The 23,933-nt window shown below is 39.2% G+C and overlaps 1 protein-coding gene and 1 long non-coding RNA gene across 2 annotated transcripts in view; one reads left to right on the top strand and one right to left on the bottom strand.

Moving 5' to 3' along the window:
* Nucleotides 1–23,933, top strand: part of LOC121905114 — a 41,241-nt gene that overhangs the window by 15,963 nt on the left and 1,345 nt on the right. The window contains exon 3 of the long non-coding RNA XR_006098349.1: nt 16,705–16,837. This is a non-coding gene — a long non-coding RNA (uncharacterized LOC121905114). The remainder of the gene's footprint in view (nt 1–16,704; nt 16,838–23,933) is intronic.
* The window catches only part of dchs2 (dachsous cadherin-related 2), a 34,284-nt gene continuing 26,375 nt past the window's right edge, over nt 16,025–23,933 (bottom strand). The window contains exons 16-20 of the mRNA XM_042423044.1: nt 23,702–23,853; nt 22,524–22,654; nt 22,138–22,424; nt 21,542–21,683; nt 16,025–19,289 (exon numbers count right to left, since the gene is read on the bottom strand). Coding sequence (XP_042278978.1) covers nt 16,678–19,289; nt 21,542–21,683; nt 22,138–22,424; nt 22,524–22,654; nt 23,702–23,853 — 3,324 coding nt within the window. The 3' untranslated portion in view covers nt 16,025–16,677. The remainder of the gene's footprint in view (nt 19,290–21,541; nt 21,684–22,137; nt 22,425–22,523; nt 22,655–23,701; nt 23,854–23,933) is intronic.

A 23,933-nucleotide genomic window follows, 5' to 3' on the forward strand; every position in this document is an offset into this window, starting at 1 on the left:
TTATGTTTGTTTTAAATCTTTCTTTTTTTTTACCTTCATAATATTTGAATTAAATTTTACCGCTTAATCTTGCAAAGTAAATAAAAAGAGAAGAAGGTTCTGCACGCTTAGGTCTTATTACAGCAAAACAAAATGCGCAGTCTTTAACGTCACCGGGGCAAATGTTTGAGAATCCAACACCTCATAATGGGACCAAAAGCACATCTGTTCTATGTCATGCTGATAAACACAGAAACACATTTAGCTCAAAATACATATAGGCCTGGAAAAAGCACGTATTACCTGACATGAGCATAAATCAAGCAAGCAGACCAACAAGATTAGCAAGATAACAGAAATACAAAATGCGGAAGGGAAGAAATTGTTGCACGGAAATCAGGACAACCATTATAAAGTGAAGTACCCACAACCCTCAAATGTTATCACTCCATCTATACCATAATGCTAATAAAATATGAACATTAAAAGCCATAGAGTGAAAGGCATCTAATGTATGTTTCCAATCGAGTTTCTTTTTCTTTGTCTCATCGTCTTTCTAATGAATCATGGTCAATACCGTCTGACAGAACTTGTATGTTCACCAATCTTCTGATAACAGAACACGTCATTGGCCTGACTCGACCTGGGACATTGCATTTATGTAATATGTGCTTTAAAACCCCAACAATACCTTGACACTTGACACCCCTCCAAGTACATCTTTTTGCCAAAATATGGCAACTTACACTGCTTATTGCTAGCATTTAAACAGTTGTTAACAACCAGTGTAACAAACCTAGATGTACATCAAAGCTTAACTGCTAACTGTGCCAGCAACAAACAACAAAAAATTAAAATATGATTATAGAATGGGACCTTCAGATGTTTCTAGACAGTTTAATACTTTTTTGCTGTTTTTTCTTGAGTCCAGTCATTTGATAAGGAGCTCCACTCAAAAAAGCTGGACGAGATAACAAAATTAGCCTCAAATGATCTGAAGTCTTGATCTGGGAGAAGATGTATTAGAGAAATAGCTCATCAGCTCTTTGTAAGGGTCGGTTTATGCTCAATGTGTGTTCATAATTATTTCCAAATGACTGCACTTGAAGGCGTAATGAAAAGTCAGCCGTTATAGAGATGGGGAGACGTTGATATTGTTTAAATACGGGAATAACGGCACTCATTTTCAGACAGTCTTTCCTGGACGGCTTTCATGGTGTTGCACTCAGTTGTTCACATGAAAAGTGACAGAAATAGTTTTGTCAGAAATGAAAAAAGAGAGCAAAAGAGAGAGAAGGGAAAAACCCGGCTCCTTTCTCACTTCCGCTGAGCTGACCAATCAATAACGTTGGATTGTCGATTTTGGAAAGTTACAGAAATGGCTTTACACAGCTCCCTCCAATCTGACGTGGGAAATGTGTGGGGGGAGGGGGTTTCCAAACCTATTTGACCGTCTGACAAGCAGTACTGATGGAGTATACTGCGCCCTTAAAGCAACTACAAGGAGCTTTCATTTATGTTGATTGTTGTACCACTAGATCTTGACTAGCACATGCATTTGTTTTAGAAGCTAGTGAAATAAAGACACAACTTATTTAATATTATTTTTCTTAAACACACTTTGCAGGATGCATAGCAATGAGGTAATGTATCTACTTGTGGCTATATAAGATTAATAATTGTAATATAATCATGATGAAACAAAGTAAACTTTGTTTTAGTACCATTCATACACCTAGGTTACATGTAAGCCTACAACTAATAGATTGGGTTGCTCAGTAATAGTATTTTTGTCGAGAAAGCTAAAGTTATCAACATTCCCTACATTTGTCTCCATAATAATAAGCCAACAGCAAGCTATAGCTCGGTAGCAAGGCCCCCATTAAATGTTACGTTATGAGCCAGTTGTATTACAGTAATGTCCACTGTGACCTATACCTCCATGGACTGTACACGGCCATGTGCATTATATGCTAAGGTGCAATCTATCAGCCGCAGGCATAGGGGTTCCTTTTTATTTTTAATTCATTCATTTCAACCTTACAAACTAAATTGGCTAACAATTATCTGCCATTATTTCATAGACCAGGGGTTCTTAACCTTTTGTAACTCAAGGCTTACTTCTGATTGTAAAAAAAAAATTCCAAGGATCATTTCCCAAATAAATGAGAAAAAAAACATAACATGGCAAAAAAAAGGAGAAAAAATAAACTGGGCTGTAAATATGTGTCATGCCACTGTCAGCTGTAATGACCAGAATAAATACTCTGCTTACCCTCGCTGAGACACTTGGACTTGCTTCTGGGAAATAATGAGATCAAGTCGTGGAGGGACGGGTGAGAAGCTGACACGCAGAATAGCATTCAAAGTTGCTTTCAGTTTGTTCCTTGCCTTTGATTTTTTGACAGTCACAATGGAAAACCCTGACTCACATAAATAGGTGGTGGTGAAAGGCAACAGAAATTTAATTGCCCGTTTTGACAAAGAGGGATATTGACTGGCAGCCAGTATCCAGAATGACGCAAGGTCAACTTGTGTGAGCTGAAGCTTCAGGCTGCTGTCTGCTGATAGTTCAATCAGGTCATTTTCCAACCCAGTGGACAGAGCCATGTTTCCTGAAGCAGGATCCACAGAGAAAGCTAGCTAGCTAACAGTGGCAAAACACGTTTGTCTCTACCTGATGATGTGTCGTTTGATCAGTGTGGTGATGTTAAAATGTAACCGGTTATTGAAATTGTGCATTTTAATTTGACGTTTTTTATTTATGTGACCTCCTGAGCACATTTAGATATAAAAATAACTAGCTTCGTTAATTACAAAAAAAAAAAAGGTAATCTAACCATTTGGCAGTACCATTGCCTCCGTGGTTCTCTCTTCTCTGCTCTTCTGGTCTGCATCATTTTAACTAAATCTGTAACTATATGCGTCATCTATAACTATATAGAAATAGCCAGTCTTCTCAATGGAGGTCTTGTTTGCTTATGTAGGTCATTTAGAGGCATCAGTATTGAATTGAAACTGTTTCACAACCGGTTAAAAACTCCTTGTAGCAGCTTTAAGCACACTGATGTATTTCTTACGACTGCTGAAACTGTGCTCTGTCCTGCTTCATCTTTTCATTCTAGTAAAACTTTTCCATCATATTATGTCTGGCATTCTTGTTTCACTAGGCTGCGAGTTTATTTTATAGCCAGTTTCCAAAAGTACACATTTTCTCCTCAGTAAAGAAATACTTTTGTAAAAGTGCCAAGTACTAACATTCAGTGGTCTAATGGACCCACCAACATGTCATCATTACTTTCCTGTTGTTTTCATTTGGAGAAAGCAACATTAAAACCCCAAGCACCTTTTTCCCCTACTGTGGTAACTGGGGAAAGTAGCCTGAATGCAGTCAGTAGGAATCACCAAGCCGTTTATTATTTTCTTTCACACACCCAGAAGAGAGCACATTTGCACCGACTTACAGTAGCGTTACTACCTTGTGTGTGTGTGTGTGTGTGTGTTTCTGGCTAATGGTGTGTGGAGGCAGATGGAACAAGCCTGAGGCGGTGCATATTAAACCTGCAGAGTCCTGCTGAGAAGAGGAGGAAAAGACCCAGAGTTACCCTAAACTCATTCAGGAGACACATCACTGCACACACACGTAAAAACTGGCCTCACCTTAACTAAATGATGGCTCCCCTTTAATGCCGAGGGCTTTTCCAACCTCAAACATCCGACAAAACGACCTCCTCCGAAATGCCTCCGCTGTAATCATTTGACATCCTGGTTGTATTTGTCGCAGACAGATGAAACAGAAGCACGCGGAAGTGTTTTAGAGCATCATCACTGCACCACAAGGTAATTTTGCTCATCACCAGAGAGTAAACACGACCATGCTTATCTTTCACTCTGGTGCTTAATTAAATATTCTCCAAATCTTTGCTTGACAGTCGTGGTAAAATAATGGTGATGGCACAAAATCGAGTTAGAGCGTTCCAACCAAAACGTTGCCCTGGCTCTGCCTCGTACTGCCAGAAGTTACGTATCCCCTATCAGATGACACATCCAGTGTATACAAGCTTGAATATAATATTTATTCTAATCCATTCCATGCATGATGTCTGGGTTTTAAGCCTGCTATTACAACTGAAATTGTAAGCATGAAGTGACAAACTTACTTAGCATCAAGATTACGAGACTGTTTCGTTTGCCTCATTTTTTGAACAAAAATGTTGGCTTCTGTTCTTCTGCTGAAGGAGCAGAACAATGAAATATCCCACAGCTTATAAGAAATAATAAAACTAAAAGCTGCTTTGTATTCTGAAAAAATCATGCTTGCCTCTAGATGACCTTAAATATAAAAATATTTTAGGATTGGTGTCATGAGTGTATAATGCATAATGTACAATAATTAAAATTCCTGTTGTAGTAAAAGCCTTGGTGATCAATTATTCCAGTAGGTGTGCTCCAAAATTCAAGGTACGTAACCCCCCTGTAAAATGTAATTTGCCGTTATATGCTTTGGTTTTGTAAGGATTAAACAAATGAGATACAACATGTTGTACAGTCATGAGATTGGTATCAATCTTTTCATGGAACTCCCTGCAAGAAAGTAAATGTTCACCAAAATGTTGAACTGTTGCTTTAAAGGAAAAGATCAACAGGGGAAACAGTTACCTCTGTCCAAAGTTCAACAATATGCCTCTAGAGCTCTAAAGCTGGTCTAACTATTTTTTTTTTTTAATGAACAATAGTTTATCCATCTGCCCAATGCTTCTGTGCATCCACTGGTTGCCTGGCAACGTCACCATGACGACAAGAGTCAGGGAAGTCACTGCACCCGAGCAAGAAAGAGTTACAGCATGTAACTCCCCGTGAAACCATAAATTTCATTTTTACATTACCCCAAGAGGCTGTAGTAGGGGGATGTTTTTTAACTTTGGAGAGAGCCAGGCTAGATGTTTCCCCCTGCGTCCACACTTTATGCTAACCTAGGCTAATAAGCTCAGTCAAAACTTAACAGATAGACATGGTCAATAGTATCAATCTCATTATCCAATTCCTGAAAAGAAAGAAGACACATTTATTTCCCATGATGTAAAATTATATCTTTTCATATATCACTTCTTGTGGGTGGTAGGTACACATAACGTGCCTGACACTAAAATGTACTCACTTCTCTGCTGCAGTCTTTTTAAATGAACTTATTCACCACAACTGGTGACCAAACTGCCATATATACACTCCTGTACATATAAAATATAAAAACTACTTGTCCTGTCTATTTGGCTGTTTGTTTTACACTGCCTTTTTCTATACTGGTTTTCTTTGTATATAACATCTATAAAATGTTTTATGTTTTTGAGTTGTATATAGGTACATTAAGAAGCACAGACAAAGTCACATTCCTTTTATATGCAAGTAAACTAAATAATTTAAATGCACACATGCTTTATGCTTCTACACTCCACATATTATCCTCAAAGAGAAGGGATAAAATGAGCTCCACATGGGACACTGTGCATAGTCCTGCACGACCACTTTCATAGGCATGGGAACCCCCAACATACACACACACACACACACACACTGAGCCTTTCCTTCTGTCTTCCACATCTGTGTCTATGGCCCTAATTTAATACCTTTCCCCTTCCAACCTCCCTGTGCAGCCGAGGCACTAATAGGCCCATCAAAAAGCTGCTGGGGCCTCCTATTCTTATTACCGTGAGCTAACTGATGGAGATTTCACTGGTCAGTGGATGAATTTATGTCGTTCGCCACCTGTGTTTACTGCACATGGTTGATGTATCTGAATTGCGTGTGTGCAAAGAGGATGGTAGAGTGGTTAAGAAAAGAAAATTACTTCTTCTGGGGCCTGAGGAAAACAAGGAGAAAAAAAGTGTTTTGGATATCTCTGTCTGATTTTTTTCAGTCAGTCTGTACTTAATTGTCTATACACAACAGCAGCTCTTCTTTGTTGAGCAGGGTAAAGAACTCAATGCTGGCAGCACCAGAGAGATTGACACTTGTGTCTGTCATTTGCAACCTGTAATGCTTGAAGTTTATCTTCATGACACACACTCAGGGACACCCAGGAAAAAAAGGAAGACTGTTAGGTTGGAAAAACTTGACCCTAAAGTTGTCTGATCCCCCTCATCCAACTGATGTCGTCAAAGACAAAAATGGATGGACTCTTTTTGGACTAGAAGGGAGGAAAGCTGTCATTGCCACCTCATCTACGCTGTGTCAGACGCAGCCATTTGAACCTGAGGTTGGGACATAAATCTACACCCTGGGCCGGTCTTGACATTCTGTTCCCAGATGGTGCCCCCCCTGCTGTGGACTCTGCCCCAAAGGGGCCTGGCATCTCAGCCAGACCCATCCATCACAGCCGAATCAGGCCCCTTATACCGGGAGCGGAGGCCCCATTAGTGAGCACCTGCCCTCGTGTTTTCACCTTGTGGCTAAAACAACCCCAACCCTAACCCCACACCCCGGAGCCCACTTCATCCCCCACTGCTTTCCTGAGGGGTTAGAGGTCACTTGAGGGTGTCAGACAACTTTGCATGTTCAGAGACACTCTTTTAAGGTGACATTCACACTCAAGTCAGTGGTTAAATCCATTTGATCTCATATTACAGGCAGGTCAAAGATTGAGAAGGCCACACAAGCTTCAGAGCAAACACATTATATGCTAAGAATAACAACCAAAACAATGTTTTAAAGAAATAAGAAGTTTATAGAAATGCCACAGTATGAACAAACAACATTTCAGAAAATAAACAAGAGAGCTGCAAAGATCGCCATAAAAAGAAGAATGCTACATTTCCACTCTGAACAGCTTTTATACAAAAGAATTGTACTCCTCCCATTTTTGGTCCATCTGTTTTATATATTGTGGCCAAAAAACATTACTGATTTGATTGGACCCAAATGTGATGCTTGAGGCTCCTTCATACATCCAAAGCCTGTTTGACCCTCCTTCTCCTGCCCTCCACCAACAAAGCTCCTTTTCCCTCTTCCCACTGGTCCTGTTCAAGGGACTCCAGGCCCGACTACATGTGTATATGTGTGTGGGAATGTTGAGTCTTGTCTCAGCTTATTGGGCTCCGAGCTAAAGTCTCTACCATAATGTTAAGGCTGTTAGGTGGATTCTACTTCAAACTGTGAAAGAATACATTTAGTATCACATCTGTCCACCTGTTGAACAACTTTTAGCAGTTCATTCTTAAATCGAAAAGATTGACCTCCACTCATGTCTGTTGGTAATGCATTTTGATTGATATAATAATACTAAAATAAGTTATTAAACTTAAATATAATTGGTAATTAGAGGGTGGACATAAATCGATGAAGCATCTTAAAGCTGCATTTATTGAATTTTTTCCCACTCTGTTATGGTCTTATCCAACTCCAGAGGGTTGAAGCCTCTTTAGCTGCAAAATGCTCCACTATGTTCACCAGTGAGTCGCTAACTTTGTCTGTCAGAGAACAGCTGTCTGCTGCTGTTGGAAATGAGAGCGGTGAGAGAGAACCAAAACAGTAAAGGTGCAGGTCATAAAACCAAAACAATATGCCGAAAGACACTAAAACATTTGAAGAGATGAAGGGAACTTTGGAGTCCTGTGATAATTCTCTTTCACCTATAAGTAGTCACGTGATCCATTGTTAATATAAAATAGAGCTGCAACTATTATTCTTATACTATTATATTATTATTTTCATTATTGATTAATCTACTGATTATTTTCTCAATTAACCAATTAGTCACTTAGTCTATAAGATGTCAGAAAAAATGGAAAAATGCTTTTTTTAATTTACCAGAGTATAAGGTGACATTCAAATTTGTTATTTTTTTTCCAAACAACAGTCCAAAACCCAACAATATTTGTATAACTGTCCTATATGACAAATAAAAGCAGCAACGCCTCAGATTTATGGAGATGATACCAAAGAATATTTGGCTTTTTTGCTTGAAAAGTGACTGAAATGACTGGCAATTGTTTTTTTATCAAAATAGATTAATCGACTAATCTTTGAGCTCTAACATAAAAATGTTGATTATAACTGCTTTAAAACAAGACTATGTAATTTTTGAAAGAAAATATAACACATCTAACACATTCTTGTTGAATTCATGATCAATAAAAGACACCCTTGCTCAGTTTAATACACTCAGGTGTTCTGCAGGTACTGTCTAACTTGTTTTGATATGTCCAGTAGCTCATGGTGGCTAATACTAGCCATAGTTAGCAAACCTTAGACAGATGGTAGATATTGGTATGTAATGTCTCTCTAGTTCCCTGAATTTTTCACTCTAAATGTCCATTGTTACACTACGTTTTAGCATTTACCATTATCCCTTAATTGCCACTTGGGGTCACAGACGTACAGAAATTTTAAAATCAAAATGTACTTAAGTACCAACAGTAAAAGTGTTTTTATTATCTCATCATGCAGAATGACCCCTTTCACAGTGTTATATTTTTATACATATTATTATTGGCTTATTATTACTGATGCATTAATGTGTAAGTAGCATTTAAAACCTGTAGAGGGTAGTTGTAGATGTAGTAGTAATTAAGCTAATTTTAAATACTTTACATACTGTTAAAGGTGCAGTTTGTATAATTTAGTGGCATCTAGCAGAACAGACTTGGCAGAAATGGAATATAATATTCATAAGTATGTTTTAATTAGTGTATAATCCCATGAAAATAATAATTGTTGTGTTTTTGTTACCTTAGAATGAGCTCTTTATATCTACATAGAGAGCGGGTCCTCTTCCATGGAGGCCACCATGTTGCACCATGTTTCTACAGTAGCCCAGAACGGACAAACCAAACACTGGCTGTAGAGAGGGCCTTTCATGTTCGTTTTTTACGAGTTTCGTGGCCACCACAGGTTTTCCTAGACGCTTGAAAGGGGAGAGGGAGGGGAGGAGCGCGATATTCATTTGGTTGCAATCTGCAAACTCACAGCTAGATGCCACTAAATTCTACACACAGCACCTTTAAGTGATTTGATCTATAACAGTGCATCATATTTTAAAAATGTAGGTTTTGGTGATAAAATATGAATGTGCTTAGTAACTTTAGCTGTCAAATAAATGTAGTGGAGCAAAGAAGACAATATTTCCTAATAGTATGGTATTGAGTAGAAAGAACTTTGTTTCCACCACTACTTGCTGTTAATAATTTCTATAGACGTATGTATGTATATTTAAGAGGTATGGAAGGTTTGTTTCCCTGAAATAGTCCTGCATATTATTTTGAAATGAAAGTCCACAGTTGCTTAAGATATAAAAAACGAGCCTCGATAAGAGTCTGGAAAAAATCTTCTGAGCAACAAGCCAGCTCTTACACGCTGCATGTTACCATCCCCACTTCAAACCTTGTTCCCAGCTCTGCTCTGCTATCCCACATCATGTCTGTATTAATTTCCATCAGGTCCAGGCACAGCAACCCACTCTGGCATATATCGTCCCACACACTTGTCAAACATCTGAAAAGCATAGAAAGGATGTTCCACATGGTTCTGATAAAAACAGAGGTAAGCTATGGTCACCGAGCACAGTTTACTCGTTCCCGTTCTGTGATTAATTCTTTATGTAAACTGCATTGTGAGCCATTTCTGAAGATCACAAATGTCTGTGGGAAAAATGGCTGTATTATAAATAAATACTAAAATTGTTCCCCATTATTAATAAATCATGATAGTTAACATTTCTTTATTCTGTTGTCAAAAGTGCCCCTTTGGTTTTGGGGGAAAATGGGTGGAAGAGAAAACAGAAAACATTTGGATTGTTTCCAGCTCGCAAATGAAGCATAAGGCATGCTTTCAGTGTGACAATGTTTATATAATCTTTCAGCGACACAGCGTAGATGAACTTACAGATTTATGAAAAAATATCAAGACTCTGCACATACGCTGATGCTGGAGTCAAAGGGCCCAGTGGTGATTTATGATACTGAAGATGATGATTTATGTTTTTGCCACAATCCTGCTGATAGACCATAAACAGATTCTGAGGTTTTGTCTAAACCAAGAACGTATAGAGAAAGCTTCATCAGTGCAAGTATAATTCTCCTGTAACACTGACACTACTTACTCTACACGCTGATAAAAACAAAACTGTGTTCATTTTATAAATAAAACATGGATGATTTCATTTAAACTTTCATCGGTCCTCACGTATAAAAGCTGTTTAGTGATCTGTGTTTTACAGCAGGTCCAACTGCTGTCCAACCAAATTCATTCTTGTCACTTAACTCTGTCCAATAAAAGTTACTCCCCACTCAGAGTTTTTCTTCTATAATCAAGATTATCCAAATTATAGTAGTATCCTTGGATATTTGCTTCCATAAACACAAATTGGCATAGATTCTGTAATGATCTCCTGATCAAGGTCTTCCAGCTGCAAGTTATTGACAGAATGAAGGATAAAAAATTTGAGAAATTAATACAATATGGACTTGATTACTTCATGGTGTAGGTCTTCTAATTGTATTGAACTGTAATTTTTCAATACAGTGCAGAAACAATACATTTTTTTTGATACCATACTTTGAAAAATATAAATATGTTTTTAACCATGCTATTGTTGCATGGCTTTATGGATGGTAATGTCAAAGTATATAAAGTCAGTTGGTCCATTACTCTGGTCCAGACTGAAGTCTCGTATAATTACTATATATATATATATATATATATGTATATAGGATGGATTGATGTGAAAATTTGCACATACATTTATGTTGCCCTCAGGATGAATTTTAAAAACTTTAGTGATCTCCTGATTTTTCATCTACTGCCATCATCAGGTAAAAGCCAATACCTGCTGAAAAACAGCACGCCATCGTGACCATGTAAGCATGCTGATGTTAGCATTTACCAGTTTTGTTCTGCAAAATCTTTTTTTCATTTATCAAAAGAAGCAAATGTTCTTAAATGTTAAATGTTGTCTAGACACAATCAATCATACAATGACTTTACTATTATAAAGTATAATCTAAAATTGGCAATATTTTTTATTTAAATCAGGAACTATCTGATCAAAGAAAAAGATTGAATCTGATCAGACATTTGATGCCAGATTTTGACACTTCTCAATACAGTTTTCAATACTTGGTGCCAGGGACACATTTTGGCTGGTATGAGGCATTTAGGTTGATACTCAGCGTACTTCATGCCTGCAGAGCAAAAGTCATAAAATTAAATGTTAAAAGAGTAGGCAGCAGTTTGTAGGGAAGTAGGTATGGGATGTTTTTACTTGAAAAACCCCAACATATACAGTATATATATAAAAAAGCACAATTAAAATGTCTTTGAACACAGAGAGCCAGTTGCGTATGCTGGAATGAGATGCTTATGCTGTTTTCATTTTCCAGTCTGAGGTCAGTCAGTATAATCTACACCATCTTTCATGTAAAAGAACTTCAGAAGAAGTCCGATAGACACTCTTGTTTTAGCTTTACTTGCAACAGGTGGGATTTGTAATGAAAATCTTATGCTACAAATCTGTATTACCTACATAAGCAAGGGTTGTTTTTTTACTGTTAGCTAGGTAAAGGTCTAACAAACCACTGTACTTCTGGCACCAAACATTACAGACCAGGATCAGACTGCTGCAATTACATTTAATTAGATTTTACTTTTGTCGATGCTAAAACTTCAAGTTTAGCTAAACATAAATGTCTATGTGAGGTAACACTCAGCAAACACAAAAAATATGTCTACGTATTGTGCATTCTTTACGTCTTCCAGTACATCAGTTGAGCCAAATGGAACATTTAGCAATCCATCAAAACCTTTAACACTGGATATGAAAACAATTTAACAACAATTCATTACAAAATCAGCTGTCAGCTGCCTGACTTCACTTTCCCGCTGCTTCTCTGCCAAGTGAATATAACCTAAATTCCTACAAAGCATCATACAGCCTCAAGTCCCCTGAGATACAAGCCAGAAACCACAATGCAGAACTTGTTTAGAGGCCAGTACATATCTCAATAGAATGCAAATAGAGATAAATATGAAATCCAAGCCAGGATGAGAACACAGCTGGGTTTTATTTGTCACCATGCCTCCTCTTCCAAGTGAGTATCAGACTGGACTATCAGATGCTTTTCTTTTCTTCTTGTTCTGCTGGAAAGAGGGTTTGGGGGGAGGGGATGGAGTTGTGAGCTCTCCCATGATTAGATCTGACAAGTGATGATCTATTACAAATGACTATGCATTATTTCAGACTTAAGAGATCATTATTTGTCTTGATTGGGCTGTTTCTTTTTGATGTCGCTGTGTCCACCAAAGGCTGGATTATCAACCTGGCAAAGTAGGCTCTCAGGCACCACACCTCTGAAGGGCTCCCAAGAGCCCCTGCTTCACTATGTTATCTGGTAATTTGGGCAACTGAAAATTAAACATCAACAGACATCAAGGCACAGGCCTGTTTGCCTAATAGAACTGTGAGTTTGAAGCCAAAGGAACAGCTTGAGGCTGAAGCCAATGCTGAAGTACCTTAAAGTGCAATGCCACCGATGGCCGCTAAATGCTGACTCATCAAAATCTCTGGCTCCAATTGACTCCCATTCAAAACGCGTCAACTTCTCTCTAAATACTAAGTTAATTGTTTTTTTCATCAAGTCATTATGGTCTCAAACTTTGTGCCCTCTACTCAGTATGCTGGTGGTCATTTTGGAAATTATTGCTCCATTAATCCAGATTTGAATCATCCAGATTTGAAGACTTTGATGTCTGCTGTGTGGGTGATGATTGACAGTTTGCTCACCTGCTGCTCTCCTCGGCTCCTGGATTTGAGCTGTCTTGGACATTTGGAGCTTCTGTTTAAAGAATTAAAAGTGATTCTTCTCCAGAAACGTAGTTCTGCTGTGTTTGTGGTTAAGGAGTTAGACTAACAAGACCCTCAATGGATGCTGCCCTGCAATATTTTAATAATATTAGCACAATTTAGCTAAAGTAGCTAACGTTAGCCAAAGTGTTCGCTGTTTGGTGTTCCCAGTAACTAGCATTTGCTTCGGTCCAGGTAGCAGATTTGGAAGGTCCTGGCTCCAAGCGTAAAAGACGGCCCCAACCATAAGCTGCAACTCTGGGCTTCAAACCGACTCCGAAGTAAACCAAAGGGTGATGTCACACCTCGCTATGTCCATCTTTTTTATGCAGTCAGGTTTTAAGACTTATCAGACACCAAAAAAGTGCACAGTGGTTTATAAGGCTACTTGGATGAATTTCACAACTCTGTAAAGTTATAAGAGCAGCAATAATGATATCCTTCATTGAGGCAATGCAACATCTTTGGTGCAAAAGTTGAGCAAGGTTCAACTTTTTTTTAAGGACAAACCTGTGTTTTTGATTTCGTGTTTGGATTCCTCTGCTATGGCACCAGTACTGCATTAATTCAGTGGCCTCATTGAAATGAATGAGGAGGCAGCATTTTTTCATGCGGTGTTAATGTCTAAACACAGCCTTACACTGCTTCCAGACCTCTAAATTGTTGTTTACGGACCTCTGAATTGCTGCCTAACAGCTGGTCTTTTCAGTGAGTCAAGTCTGGTGTTATGCTCATTGGTGGCTGTTTTCTTGGTTGGAAAAATAATCAAGTTAGTTTCTGCTGATTGGTCAGGGCAAAATAAACCCTCCACCCAAACAGAAAACAATTATGTGTAATTATGTGTGTATAAGTGAAATTGAAATGGCAATTCAGTCAGATTATCAGTGTCAAAAACTAGTTTTAAGACCTTTATTATTTCAGTATTGTGCTTTCACATTGCTCTTTTCTAAACTAATTTGTGTTAACTCTAATTTAGGTTTATTCAAATTACAGTAGAGCAAACCTGGGGCAAACATATAAATACCGTACACACTGGACAGAGAGGGGGAGGATTAAGGGGTTAATGGGGGCCCGGCAGCTCATTTTTGCCCCAGGGGCCTCCGAGCAGGTTAATCTGACCATGCTGGGGATAACATCAGTTTCTTGTTGTCTTCTTTATAAAAATGTGAAATATCTCAAGCATATATTGTACATGTAAAGGTGTATCCACAAAGGTATTTGTCTTTATGTGCAAAGAAATTGCGACAAGGCGTCTTGCCACTTTTCTAAGGACTGAGTGACAGGTGGTTTTTGATAAAGATCCACTGAATAGCTCTTTACTCCAGTTGTAGGGACTGTTGAGCTATGTGCTGAGACACAGAAGCTTGTTTGGCCAGATCACCTGATATGGCGAGAGGTCTCTTCCATCGCCGTGATCCTGAGGCCAAGGACCTGCTGAAATCACAAATACAGAAGAGTATGGAGCTTGTCAAAACCCACTGAGGTGCGGAGGAGAGACTGAACTGAGTCAATAAATAATTATGCACCTATCAGTGACTACATGCAGAACACACTCGGCTGGTACGGTTTGGGGCCTGACTGTTTATTATCTTTCATGAAACTATCTGATAAAGACTTTAGCTCCTCAGCTTCCTCAGCTCATATGTTCCCTGAGGGGCAGCACATTTGGTTCAACAGCAGACCAAGTGGAGCCATGTTGAATTACTTTGTATTTCTTTGCTTTTCTTGGAGAAGCAAAATTCAGAGATGTTCAGATCACTGTTGTAGACAAAGAAAGGGAAATTGGCTCCAAACGTCTTAAAGCTGTTGTGACTATATTCAGCTTTTTGTCAATAAGATGAAAATATATGAATAGGTAAATGCTGGATGAACATTTAATGAATAATGATTTACCACTGAGCAGAAACAATTTAATAATTTTGGGTTATTGAAAAAATGTAGTATGTAAACTGGACAAAATCTTTGAATATGACATTGTTTTCCATCATAGGCCAATTGATGATTTGATTCCAATAGTGTGACCAATTTCAGGAGACAGTTAATCAGTATTGAGATTCGTCTAAAGCCAAACAAAGCACTGAAAAATTCAGTAAGAGCTTTTTAATTGTACAAGCTGGGACAGACACTGCCCAAGCACCAGTGCAGCTGAAAGTAGAGGGGAGCACACACTGCATCAAACAGTTCACATTAAAATTGGCTGCATTGGCACATGGATACAGGGAAATACATAATAGTGTCCAGTTAATGAAAATTTATAAAATGAATATGACTTCAAAATTAATACTTAATACTTAATACACTCAATATAAGCATTAAGTATAGTTCTTTTATGTGGCAGTACACATAAAACACATAAAACTACTTCGGGAGCTTTTTAAGGGAAACATGGTTCAAGAGGTTAAGATAGTGCTTTTAACATAGTGAAAGAGAATTTATTGTAACTCTTGCTTCACCTCAGATGCTTGTTGAGGTACTGCGTGGTAAAAATACAGCTGATAAACACTGTCCTTGTTTTATTTGATTATTTTCCTTGTTATCCCCACCACAAGAAGATTGTCTTTATTAGGGATGCACAGCTTAATTTTAAATTAGATGTTTACTTATTCTCATTTACAGTAAGAGATCATGTTTTTGAATATATTGTAACATTATACACTTAACATTGATGATGTATATAAAATCACCATGAAAGAAAATCAGCACCACACTAGCATACGTTTTAAATGCCAAACCCAACAAAATACCGAACAAAGTTTTTTTGTTGCAAATTTGTTTGTAAATATATTAATCTAAAAACTCAATACAATTCCTTGGAAATTATACATGTCATACAATAATGTGCTGTTTATTAATATGGTGTCCATAGTCTACAGTCACCACACACAAAACAGTGATAAAGACAACAGACCATTTGTATTCATGGAGAAAAGTAACAGCCACAACATTGGACTGGTTTATGAAAATCAGCCATCATACTGTCCAGTGACAGCAAGACAATATAATCCTATATCCTGAATCCATACAAAATGCATGCTCAGATTTTTTTTTGAATAATTGGATAATGCTTGAATAAACCTTGATTCTTTTCCAGCTTTGAAAGGCTGAATATTGAAATTATGGACTGTCTTATATTGAACTAATAAAATAAGTTCTGTTCGTCACAGGATTTTATTGGCAGAATATGTTTAAGATGAATGAGGCAAAAAATGGGTCTGAATTCAAAACCCTGGTTTTTATTATTCCAGGAAGATAGACATAACCACATAACAATGTTGCCTTTCTTTGGTTATTAAAGTTAAATCAACCATGAAAAAGTTTCCATTTAAAAGCTGGAACCAACTGCAAGTGTTTCATTTTGTGCACATATAAACATGTTTACAATAAAACATTCAATAATTAATTGCTGACTGAAACATCTGCTCTTATTCAAAGTGCTGCAATATAAGGATATAATGCAAAACTGAATTCTGGCTTTCACTAATATTAGTTTTTATTACAGAAGCGAGTTATGAAATCAACCTTAATCTAAGTAATGAAACTACTATATTATGTTCACATGACATCTTTGCCTGGTCACGCCCCTCTTGAGTCTAAAGTAATGAAACCCATGAGTCTAAAACCAAAACCAGAAAATGGGGACAACGACTGAAATAAATCCAGGGCTTTATCATTTTATCCCTGACAAAGTTTTATATGTTGTATTTCATAAATATTGAAGAATGTTGATAATAAACCAAAATCAAAATTGAACAGTGAGGCATTCCTTGAAGTCTCTTAAAATACTGAGGTGATCATGGGGATCAAATACCTTCAGATGGAGAAAGAGTGAACTGAATGTCAGAGACCAGTTTGGTCAATGTTCATGTCTACACCTGTATTTCTGCCTCCAATAGGCTTGCAGTGAGGGGCCCTGAGTCAAGTCTGATACCCCCAACCCCTGTCTCTGACACAACTGGTGAAGCACTGGGGGTCCTCATGGTCAGTGAGGACAGCGATGGAGAGAAAGAGGGAGTCATGGCTGAAGGGGTGAGTCCTGTGTTCCTGGCTAAAGGGGAATAGGCATATTTGGGGTAAGAGGGCCTCCTGCTCAGGGTTGGCATGCGAGCCGGGTTTCGTGGAGGCACAGTCCTAATGCCAGGCTGAGCCACTCCTGTTATAAGAGGCGGTGGATATATGAGACAGTTCAACTCTGTTGCTAAGTCCTCACGGCCGCCTTGGAGCTCCTCATCAGGGAGCATCCCGATATCGGTGAAGACGGAGGCCAGAGCCTGGAATTGTGGCTCCCAGTCCAGGAGGTAGTCCCAGCTGTAGCTGCCCTGCATCTGCTCGTCTAGACACAACAGTGACGACAGAGAATCCGCAGACGCCTGGGCTTCAGATAGGGGAGCGTACCCTTTTGACTCCAGGCTCTCCTCCAAATCTCTCACCCTAAGTATTGCAGGAAGTAGCCCCTCACCTCCTCCCTCCTCTTTGAAGTGGTGGAGGCTTTCTGTACTGGCCATCCCTGAGATTAAACATTTACTAACTGTTAAAAGTTGCTCCGGCCCTACATCAATAGAGTGGCAGGAAATATTGTCCCCAGGTACGGCAGAGTCTGAGATCTCCAAGGCCTGGTTCCCTTGCACAGGTTCAACTCTTTTACGGCAAGGATACTCATTGATCCACTTGATCTCCTGGTCCTCAGCTGTCTCACCCTCTGCTGATCCACGTCCGCTTGAGTCTGACTGAGTATAAGGGTTTGATATGTCACTCTTGTTCATTAAGATGCTGGGCTGTGTCATCTCCTGCAAAGAGATGGCACTCTGTGACTGGACACAGGTTCTGCCAAATGAACCTGTGTCATGGTTCAAATTTGAGGCAATGGCAGCAGCCTTTTTGATGGCGGCTTCTTTGATTTTAAACCTGAGAACCAAGCTCACAAAAATGACGAGGACAAGGAGGAACATGATTAATGAGCCACTCAGAGCAAGCATGTGCGCATTGAGAGGCATCCCAGTGAGTGCCTCTGCTGAGCTGGAGATGTCAATGGAAACCAGGGAGGCGGTGGTCCTGGAGCCCAATCTGGGACTACTTGCAGACACAACCAGCACCACCATATTATCATTGGCATGACTGCCTCGTCCACGAAATACAGGACCTGACACATAGATAGAACCAATTGTTTTGTTTATTGAGAAGAATGGTGATGAGTTCACCAGGGAGTACTCCACCAGCCCATCCACTCCTCCATCATGGTCCATCGCCATTACAAAGCCGACTGTTTCTCCCAGCTTGGCGTTTTCCGGCAGGAGGAAGCGGTACTGCTTCTGGGTGAAGACTGGACTGAACTCGTCCACTCCCTTGATGGCCACCTGCACTCTCACTGTAGCTGCTTTGTCGCCTTTGTCCCTGGCTTCCACTACAAAGCAGTACTCATTCTCACGTTCATAATCAAAAGTCTGTCTGGTATGAATATCACCTGTGAAGGGGTCAATGGCAAATGCCTCCTTTCTCTCAGGGTTGCCACTGCCATAGTCCATGAAGCAGGAGGACAGAATCGAGTACGTAAGCTGCCCGTAGGGGCCTAAGTCGTTGTCAACAGCGTGGACTGAACAGGCGTGGGTAAACGCTGGTAGGTTTTCCAGTACAGAACAGTTAACAGTAGGGAACATGAAGTAAGGAGTGTTGTCATTCTCATCCAACACTGTGATAAAGATGACTGTAAAAGCCACTTTACGGTCTTCAGATGATTCAATGCCATCAGCTGCTTGGATGGTGAGGGTATATTTTGAGTCTTCCTCATAGTCGAGCGAGTGGTTCACCACCAAAAGGCCAGACTGAGGGTCCAGCTTGAGGTGACCTTTGCTGTTCCCAGAGATAATGTCATAATGCAGCAGGCCGTTGGTTCCCAAGTCAGGATCCTGAGCGCTGACCTGGATCAGACTGGTACCGACTTGGGTGTTTTCACTCACCTGTGCATGGTATTCTGTGCTGGAAAAGATTGGCGCATTGTCATTGCAGTCTGTCACAGTCACCATAATGACAGCAGAGTTGTTCAATGGAGGCATTCCTCGATCAGACACACTCACTGTTAGCGCGTAGCTCTCTGTGGTCTCGCGGTCTAAAGGGTTACACAGAACAAGTTTTCCTACATTTTTCATCTGATTCTCAACCTGAATCTTTTTTACTTCCAGACAAAATTGCTTCTCCTCATTTCCCCTGATGATGGCATAGTCCAAATTGGTATTTTCGGGGCTCCAGTCTTGGTCTTCTGCAGAGAGTGTCAGTAGGGTGGTATCTGTGGGTGTGTCCTCTGGGATGGTAAGAGTGTAGATGTCCTGGTGGAACAAAGGTGCATGGTCGTTGGTGTCCAGAATCAGCACGTCTATGGAGGTGATAGTGGAGCGTACTGGATCTCCTCCGTCTCTGGCCTCAACGAGAATATGGATTGGGTTGCTGTTTGTGATGGCCTTTATGGGCTTGTTAGTGAAAACAGACCCTGCAAAACAAAAAATGTGTTCAAGAGTAAATTAATTTCTTTAAAACTACTATAATTGATATTTTTTATAACAACAGTGTATCAAATGATAATGTATAATGTCAGAGGCGCTGCTTATAGTGATTAACCTACAGAGAATTGCAGTTCCTCTCAGCTTTAAGGAGATAGATTTATAAAGCAGGCAGCTGTTTTCGGCAAAAAATCTCACTGGACACTAGCATCAAACGGCAAACAGACACAGTTAGCAACTACCTGGTGAGCATAGTGGAGTATTTAGCAGCTAAAGGGACAGATTTCCCTCAGGATTTGAGAGACAGAGCTAGAGGAGAGTGAATATTAGACTTTGATTCAGCAGGTGGACAGAAACATGATGAGCCCACAGAGAATCATCACCCAACTCAGTTCCCCTACAGAGCATTTTAGCATCTTTCAGCACCCTCTTTTGGTTTTCTGGTCTGCAAACTACTCTCTCATGAACTTCACTTCCAGATGTAGCAAGAGGTTGTTTTCAGCCAGAAAGCTCATAATGCAGTATTTAGCTAGCAGAAGAGCCACATATGTTTCTCAGATACCAGAGATATATAAAAGAAGAATTTTTCATTTTTGACTTACATTCTTTAGGTGGTCAGAAACACGACTCTAAATGAATGCTTGTGTTGACACTAAATTGGCAACTGCTTTGCCATAACAACTCAATAAGGTGACAACATAATAGATTTAAGCTTGTTCTGCTGCCCCCAAATGGCCAAAAAAGAAATCAATCAATACAGCTTAAAATGCTTTCGAAATACATTTCCTTAAAGTATTGCTCTCTGTTAAAATTAAATTCAGATGTTTGGGTCTTTATGTTGGGAATGTAAAAGGCAGAATAAATTTAACACCTGTATCAAAACAATGTGTTTCAGTCAGTCAGACAGACATCCAGCACTCATTCAAACATACTATAATGTCAATTTCATCTTACAAGCAAAGTAGAGAAACTATAAGAATGACCTGACATCTGGTCTCAACAAAACTATAAAACTCTTTTCAGTTGGTTGAACAGATGGTTTAACAAATACACAAATTGTCCCTGCATTTGTTTCTCTCCAGAATAAGATCTATAAAGTCTGTCTGCTTGGATGACAATGTATTGCAAGTTAAATCATAATTGCCCTTGTCATTAGATACAGCAATGCAACATGATTTCCTGTGTGACTATTATTTTATGAATTCCATGTGCAGACTATAAGACCAAATTTTCTTCTTGGATGACAATGAAGTGTTTGCCCATCCAATTTACTGTATTATTCCACTTCACTGCCACTTAAACTTCTCTCCAGGATGACTTTATTAATTCTGAAGCTCTCCTCTAAAGCGGTACCATTCATTGTTTGCTAAATATATAAGCATGGAAAAACTGAGAGGCACTTTACCACAAAAAGAACCATATTAAATTTTTTGGATTTGTTTTAGAGAGCTTTAGTCAACACTGATGCAAATTTCACTTTCCATTAGTGCTCCTCACCGCAAAACAGGGCAAATACATTTCTCTGATATTAAACTTTGGGGTTTAAACATGATAGAAGCCCATAAATCACTCTTGAGTGGAAAAGACTAGCCAGCACTGAGGAGTGCTGGTTTGCTTTCAGCTATGTAGGATTTATCTTCTTTCTTGGGTTTAAGGATTTCTAAAAGGGAGATAATGGGATAGGCATGGCTCCTCTGAAGCACTTTATCTCAATGACTTCTAATTGCCTTCACTGCTGCTAAATCTCAACCCGTTCTCTCTCTCTCTCTTTCCCTGTCCATGAAACTTAACTGTACATCCAAGACTATAAAAATATAAAACAGTGGAGAAGTATACTGCTACTGGCACAGTTTAAACTCTCAGTAACCTCTGATAGTGTTTGCTGAGCTCCTCATAACCAGGTTAAGACTTTCTCTGTGCCCTCTCTTGTGGAGTGTGCCCCTTTAACTATGCCAGAAAAAAATTATTTTAATGGAGGGAACAAGAATATGAATATGAAAATATGAAAATCAGACACCCAGACAGTCATGAAACTTGTCACCATGAAGTAATGTCTTTTACAGAAGAACTGCAGTACATTTCAATGGTTTTTTTCTTTTGGTGACTTCTTAACCTCTCTCTTTTTTCTATATATTATACATATATATATATATATATACACACAGTAACAGTTTATTGTCAGTGAGACATTTATATCAGAGTCATTGCAGGATGTCTTTTCCATCAGTTGAGCTGTTCTTACCATTGTCTGGATGGATATAAAAGCCTTGTAAAGGAGATGAGAGCAGTCTGTAGGTGATCTCGCCATTGACTCCAGAGTCTCTGTCAGTAGCAGATACAGACAGAACGAATGTGTCCGCTGAGACCAACTCTGACAACTCCACCTTAAAGAAAGAACAACTAATGAGTCATATCTCCAGCAAGATCATTATGTATACTGCATAGCTCGTCAGATAACACTTTCTAATAAGCCATACTTTATAAAGGGTTTTCAAGTTGTAACTAATGACTTTATTATTGGTTAATAAAAATGAGAACCTTGTGACTCTTTATTAATAATGACTTTGTAATACGCTGTCAAGTCTGCACTCACAAATATGAATAAGTCATTAATAAAGGGTAATGACGACAGGGTTGCCTACAAGTTGTCCTTATTGAAAGCATAATATTAATTACAAGTAATAAATCCTTAATAAAGCATGCCTTGTTAAAAAGTTGATTATAGTTATGCTACAGTGGTGATTGTATGCATTTTCTTTCTTATTGATGGCTTGGTGACCCAAATCAGCTGTATGTGTGACCTTTATCTTTTCATTGATGGATACAAATCATCTGTACCTGGTAGGAGACCTGGCTGAAGACTGGAGCGTTGTCATTGACATCAAGCACTTGAACTTTGACCTCTCCGGTGGTCTGGTGGAGGGAGTCGGACGCCCAGACTGTGAGAGTGTATTCTGTCTGCTCCTCGTAGTCCAGGGCTCGAGTCAGAGTAACCACACCAGTGTATCGGTCGATAATAAAGGGGCTGTTGGTGCTACTGTTGTCTGAAAAGTTGTAGGTGATGGTTGAGCTGAGGTCCACATCATTTGCGATCACCTTGGTAACCATGTGACCTGCTGGCAGATCTGCAGTAGAACCAAAGATGTGAGGATAAGTGGATATAGATCATAACTTCAAACACTCAACATCAAGTCAGAGAGCAGGGCAGTGGGAGAAGGTCTTACTCTCTGCTATAACCACAGGCTCCATGGGGGGGATGGCAGGGCTGTTGTCATTGACGTCCACAACTTTCACCCTGATGGTGGCGGTGCTGCTGAGCGGAGGGTTCCCCCTGTCTGCTGCCTGCAGAACCAGCCTGCAATATAATAAGAGAAGTAAACAAATGATGGCACTTAAGCGTATAGCGTATTGATGTATAACGCTAGGCTGGAAATTTATGTATTAAGTATGGTGCTGAAAATGAAAAACTGAGCAGTTATTTTAGGTATTAGGTACTTCTAACATCAATCATTCTACTTTCACTTGAGCAGATTCTGACTCTTGTACTGAGTGACATTTTTCAGTTATGCTGTTATCGCTGAATCAGGAGGATATTCCATTTCAGTGTGATTTGAAACTCTTTTGCCTTGTCAGTAAATCTGTCAGATAACTGTCTTATGAAGAAAAGACAGGCAGTGCACAGTCATAACGAAATTATGATCAGGGCCCCGTCTCATAAAATTTGCAAGATGCAAGCTGCGATTTGCATTAGATACAGAGATAATTTCCTCTCGCTCATTTACAGTAGAGACGTTTCGCTTATTAAAATAGTAACCCGTGCATGAGCTTGTAGGACTCAAATATGTATCTGGAATTTGCAAGTGACTCATTAGTGAACTATAATGCTGCCACTGTTTACAATCTGCATGTGAGCAGTGTAACAAACTGACTGACTCACTGAGACCACACACAAAAGGAGTTTATTTTCCCTTTTAAACTACTTTAAAGAAGTCTTATTCCCCTCTCCTAACAAAGATAAAACTGATTATTTTAACATTCAACAACTGCATCTTTCCTGAGCCTGAGTCTCTGACAGTGTGCTCATGGCAAAGACTGGATGTGTCTTTAGATGGATGTGTGGTTGCTGAAACCAAGTTTTTAATTCCAGTACAGTAGTAGATACACATTTAACTGTGAAGATGGACAATAAATTCCTGTATCATGTTTTAGCTTTTTAGACAACCAATGAAAGACACTTTCAATGAAAGAACCCACAGATGCTAGTGGTACAGAGGCTCGCCAGGACAGAAAATGTGACTTTTGTTCTCTATTTCCTAAGTAGAAGCATATAAATCTTGTCTTGACTATGATACATGCTACGAATGGGTACAGAAATACTATTTAATGTGTTACATCAGCGTACTTGTATGAAGGGGTGATCTCTCGGTCCAGTAAAACATTAGTGGCAAGGATCCCGCGAACAGAGTCCAAGATGAATGCGTTGTTATGGTTACCAGACACAATTGCAAACTCAATCTGCCCGTTTATCCCGCTGTCAGCATCAGACGCAAACACCTGGAGAAAATATGGGAGGAGATAAGTCTTAAAATGGATCATCTCACTAGTTAACACAATAAAATATATACCATAGGGCT

This window comes from Thunnus maccoyii, chromosome 2, assembly GCF_910596095.1.
Source record: "Thunnus maccoyii chromosome 2, fThuMac1.1, whole genome shotgun sequence".
Lineage (NCBI taxonomy): Eukaryota > Metazoa > Chordata > Actinopteri > Scombriformes > Scombridae > Thunnus > Thunnus maccoyii.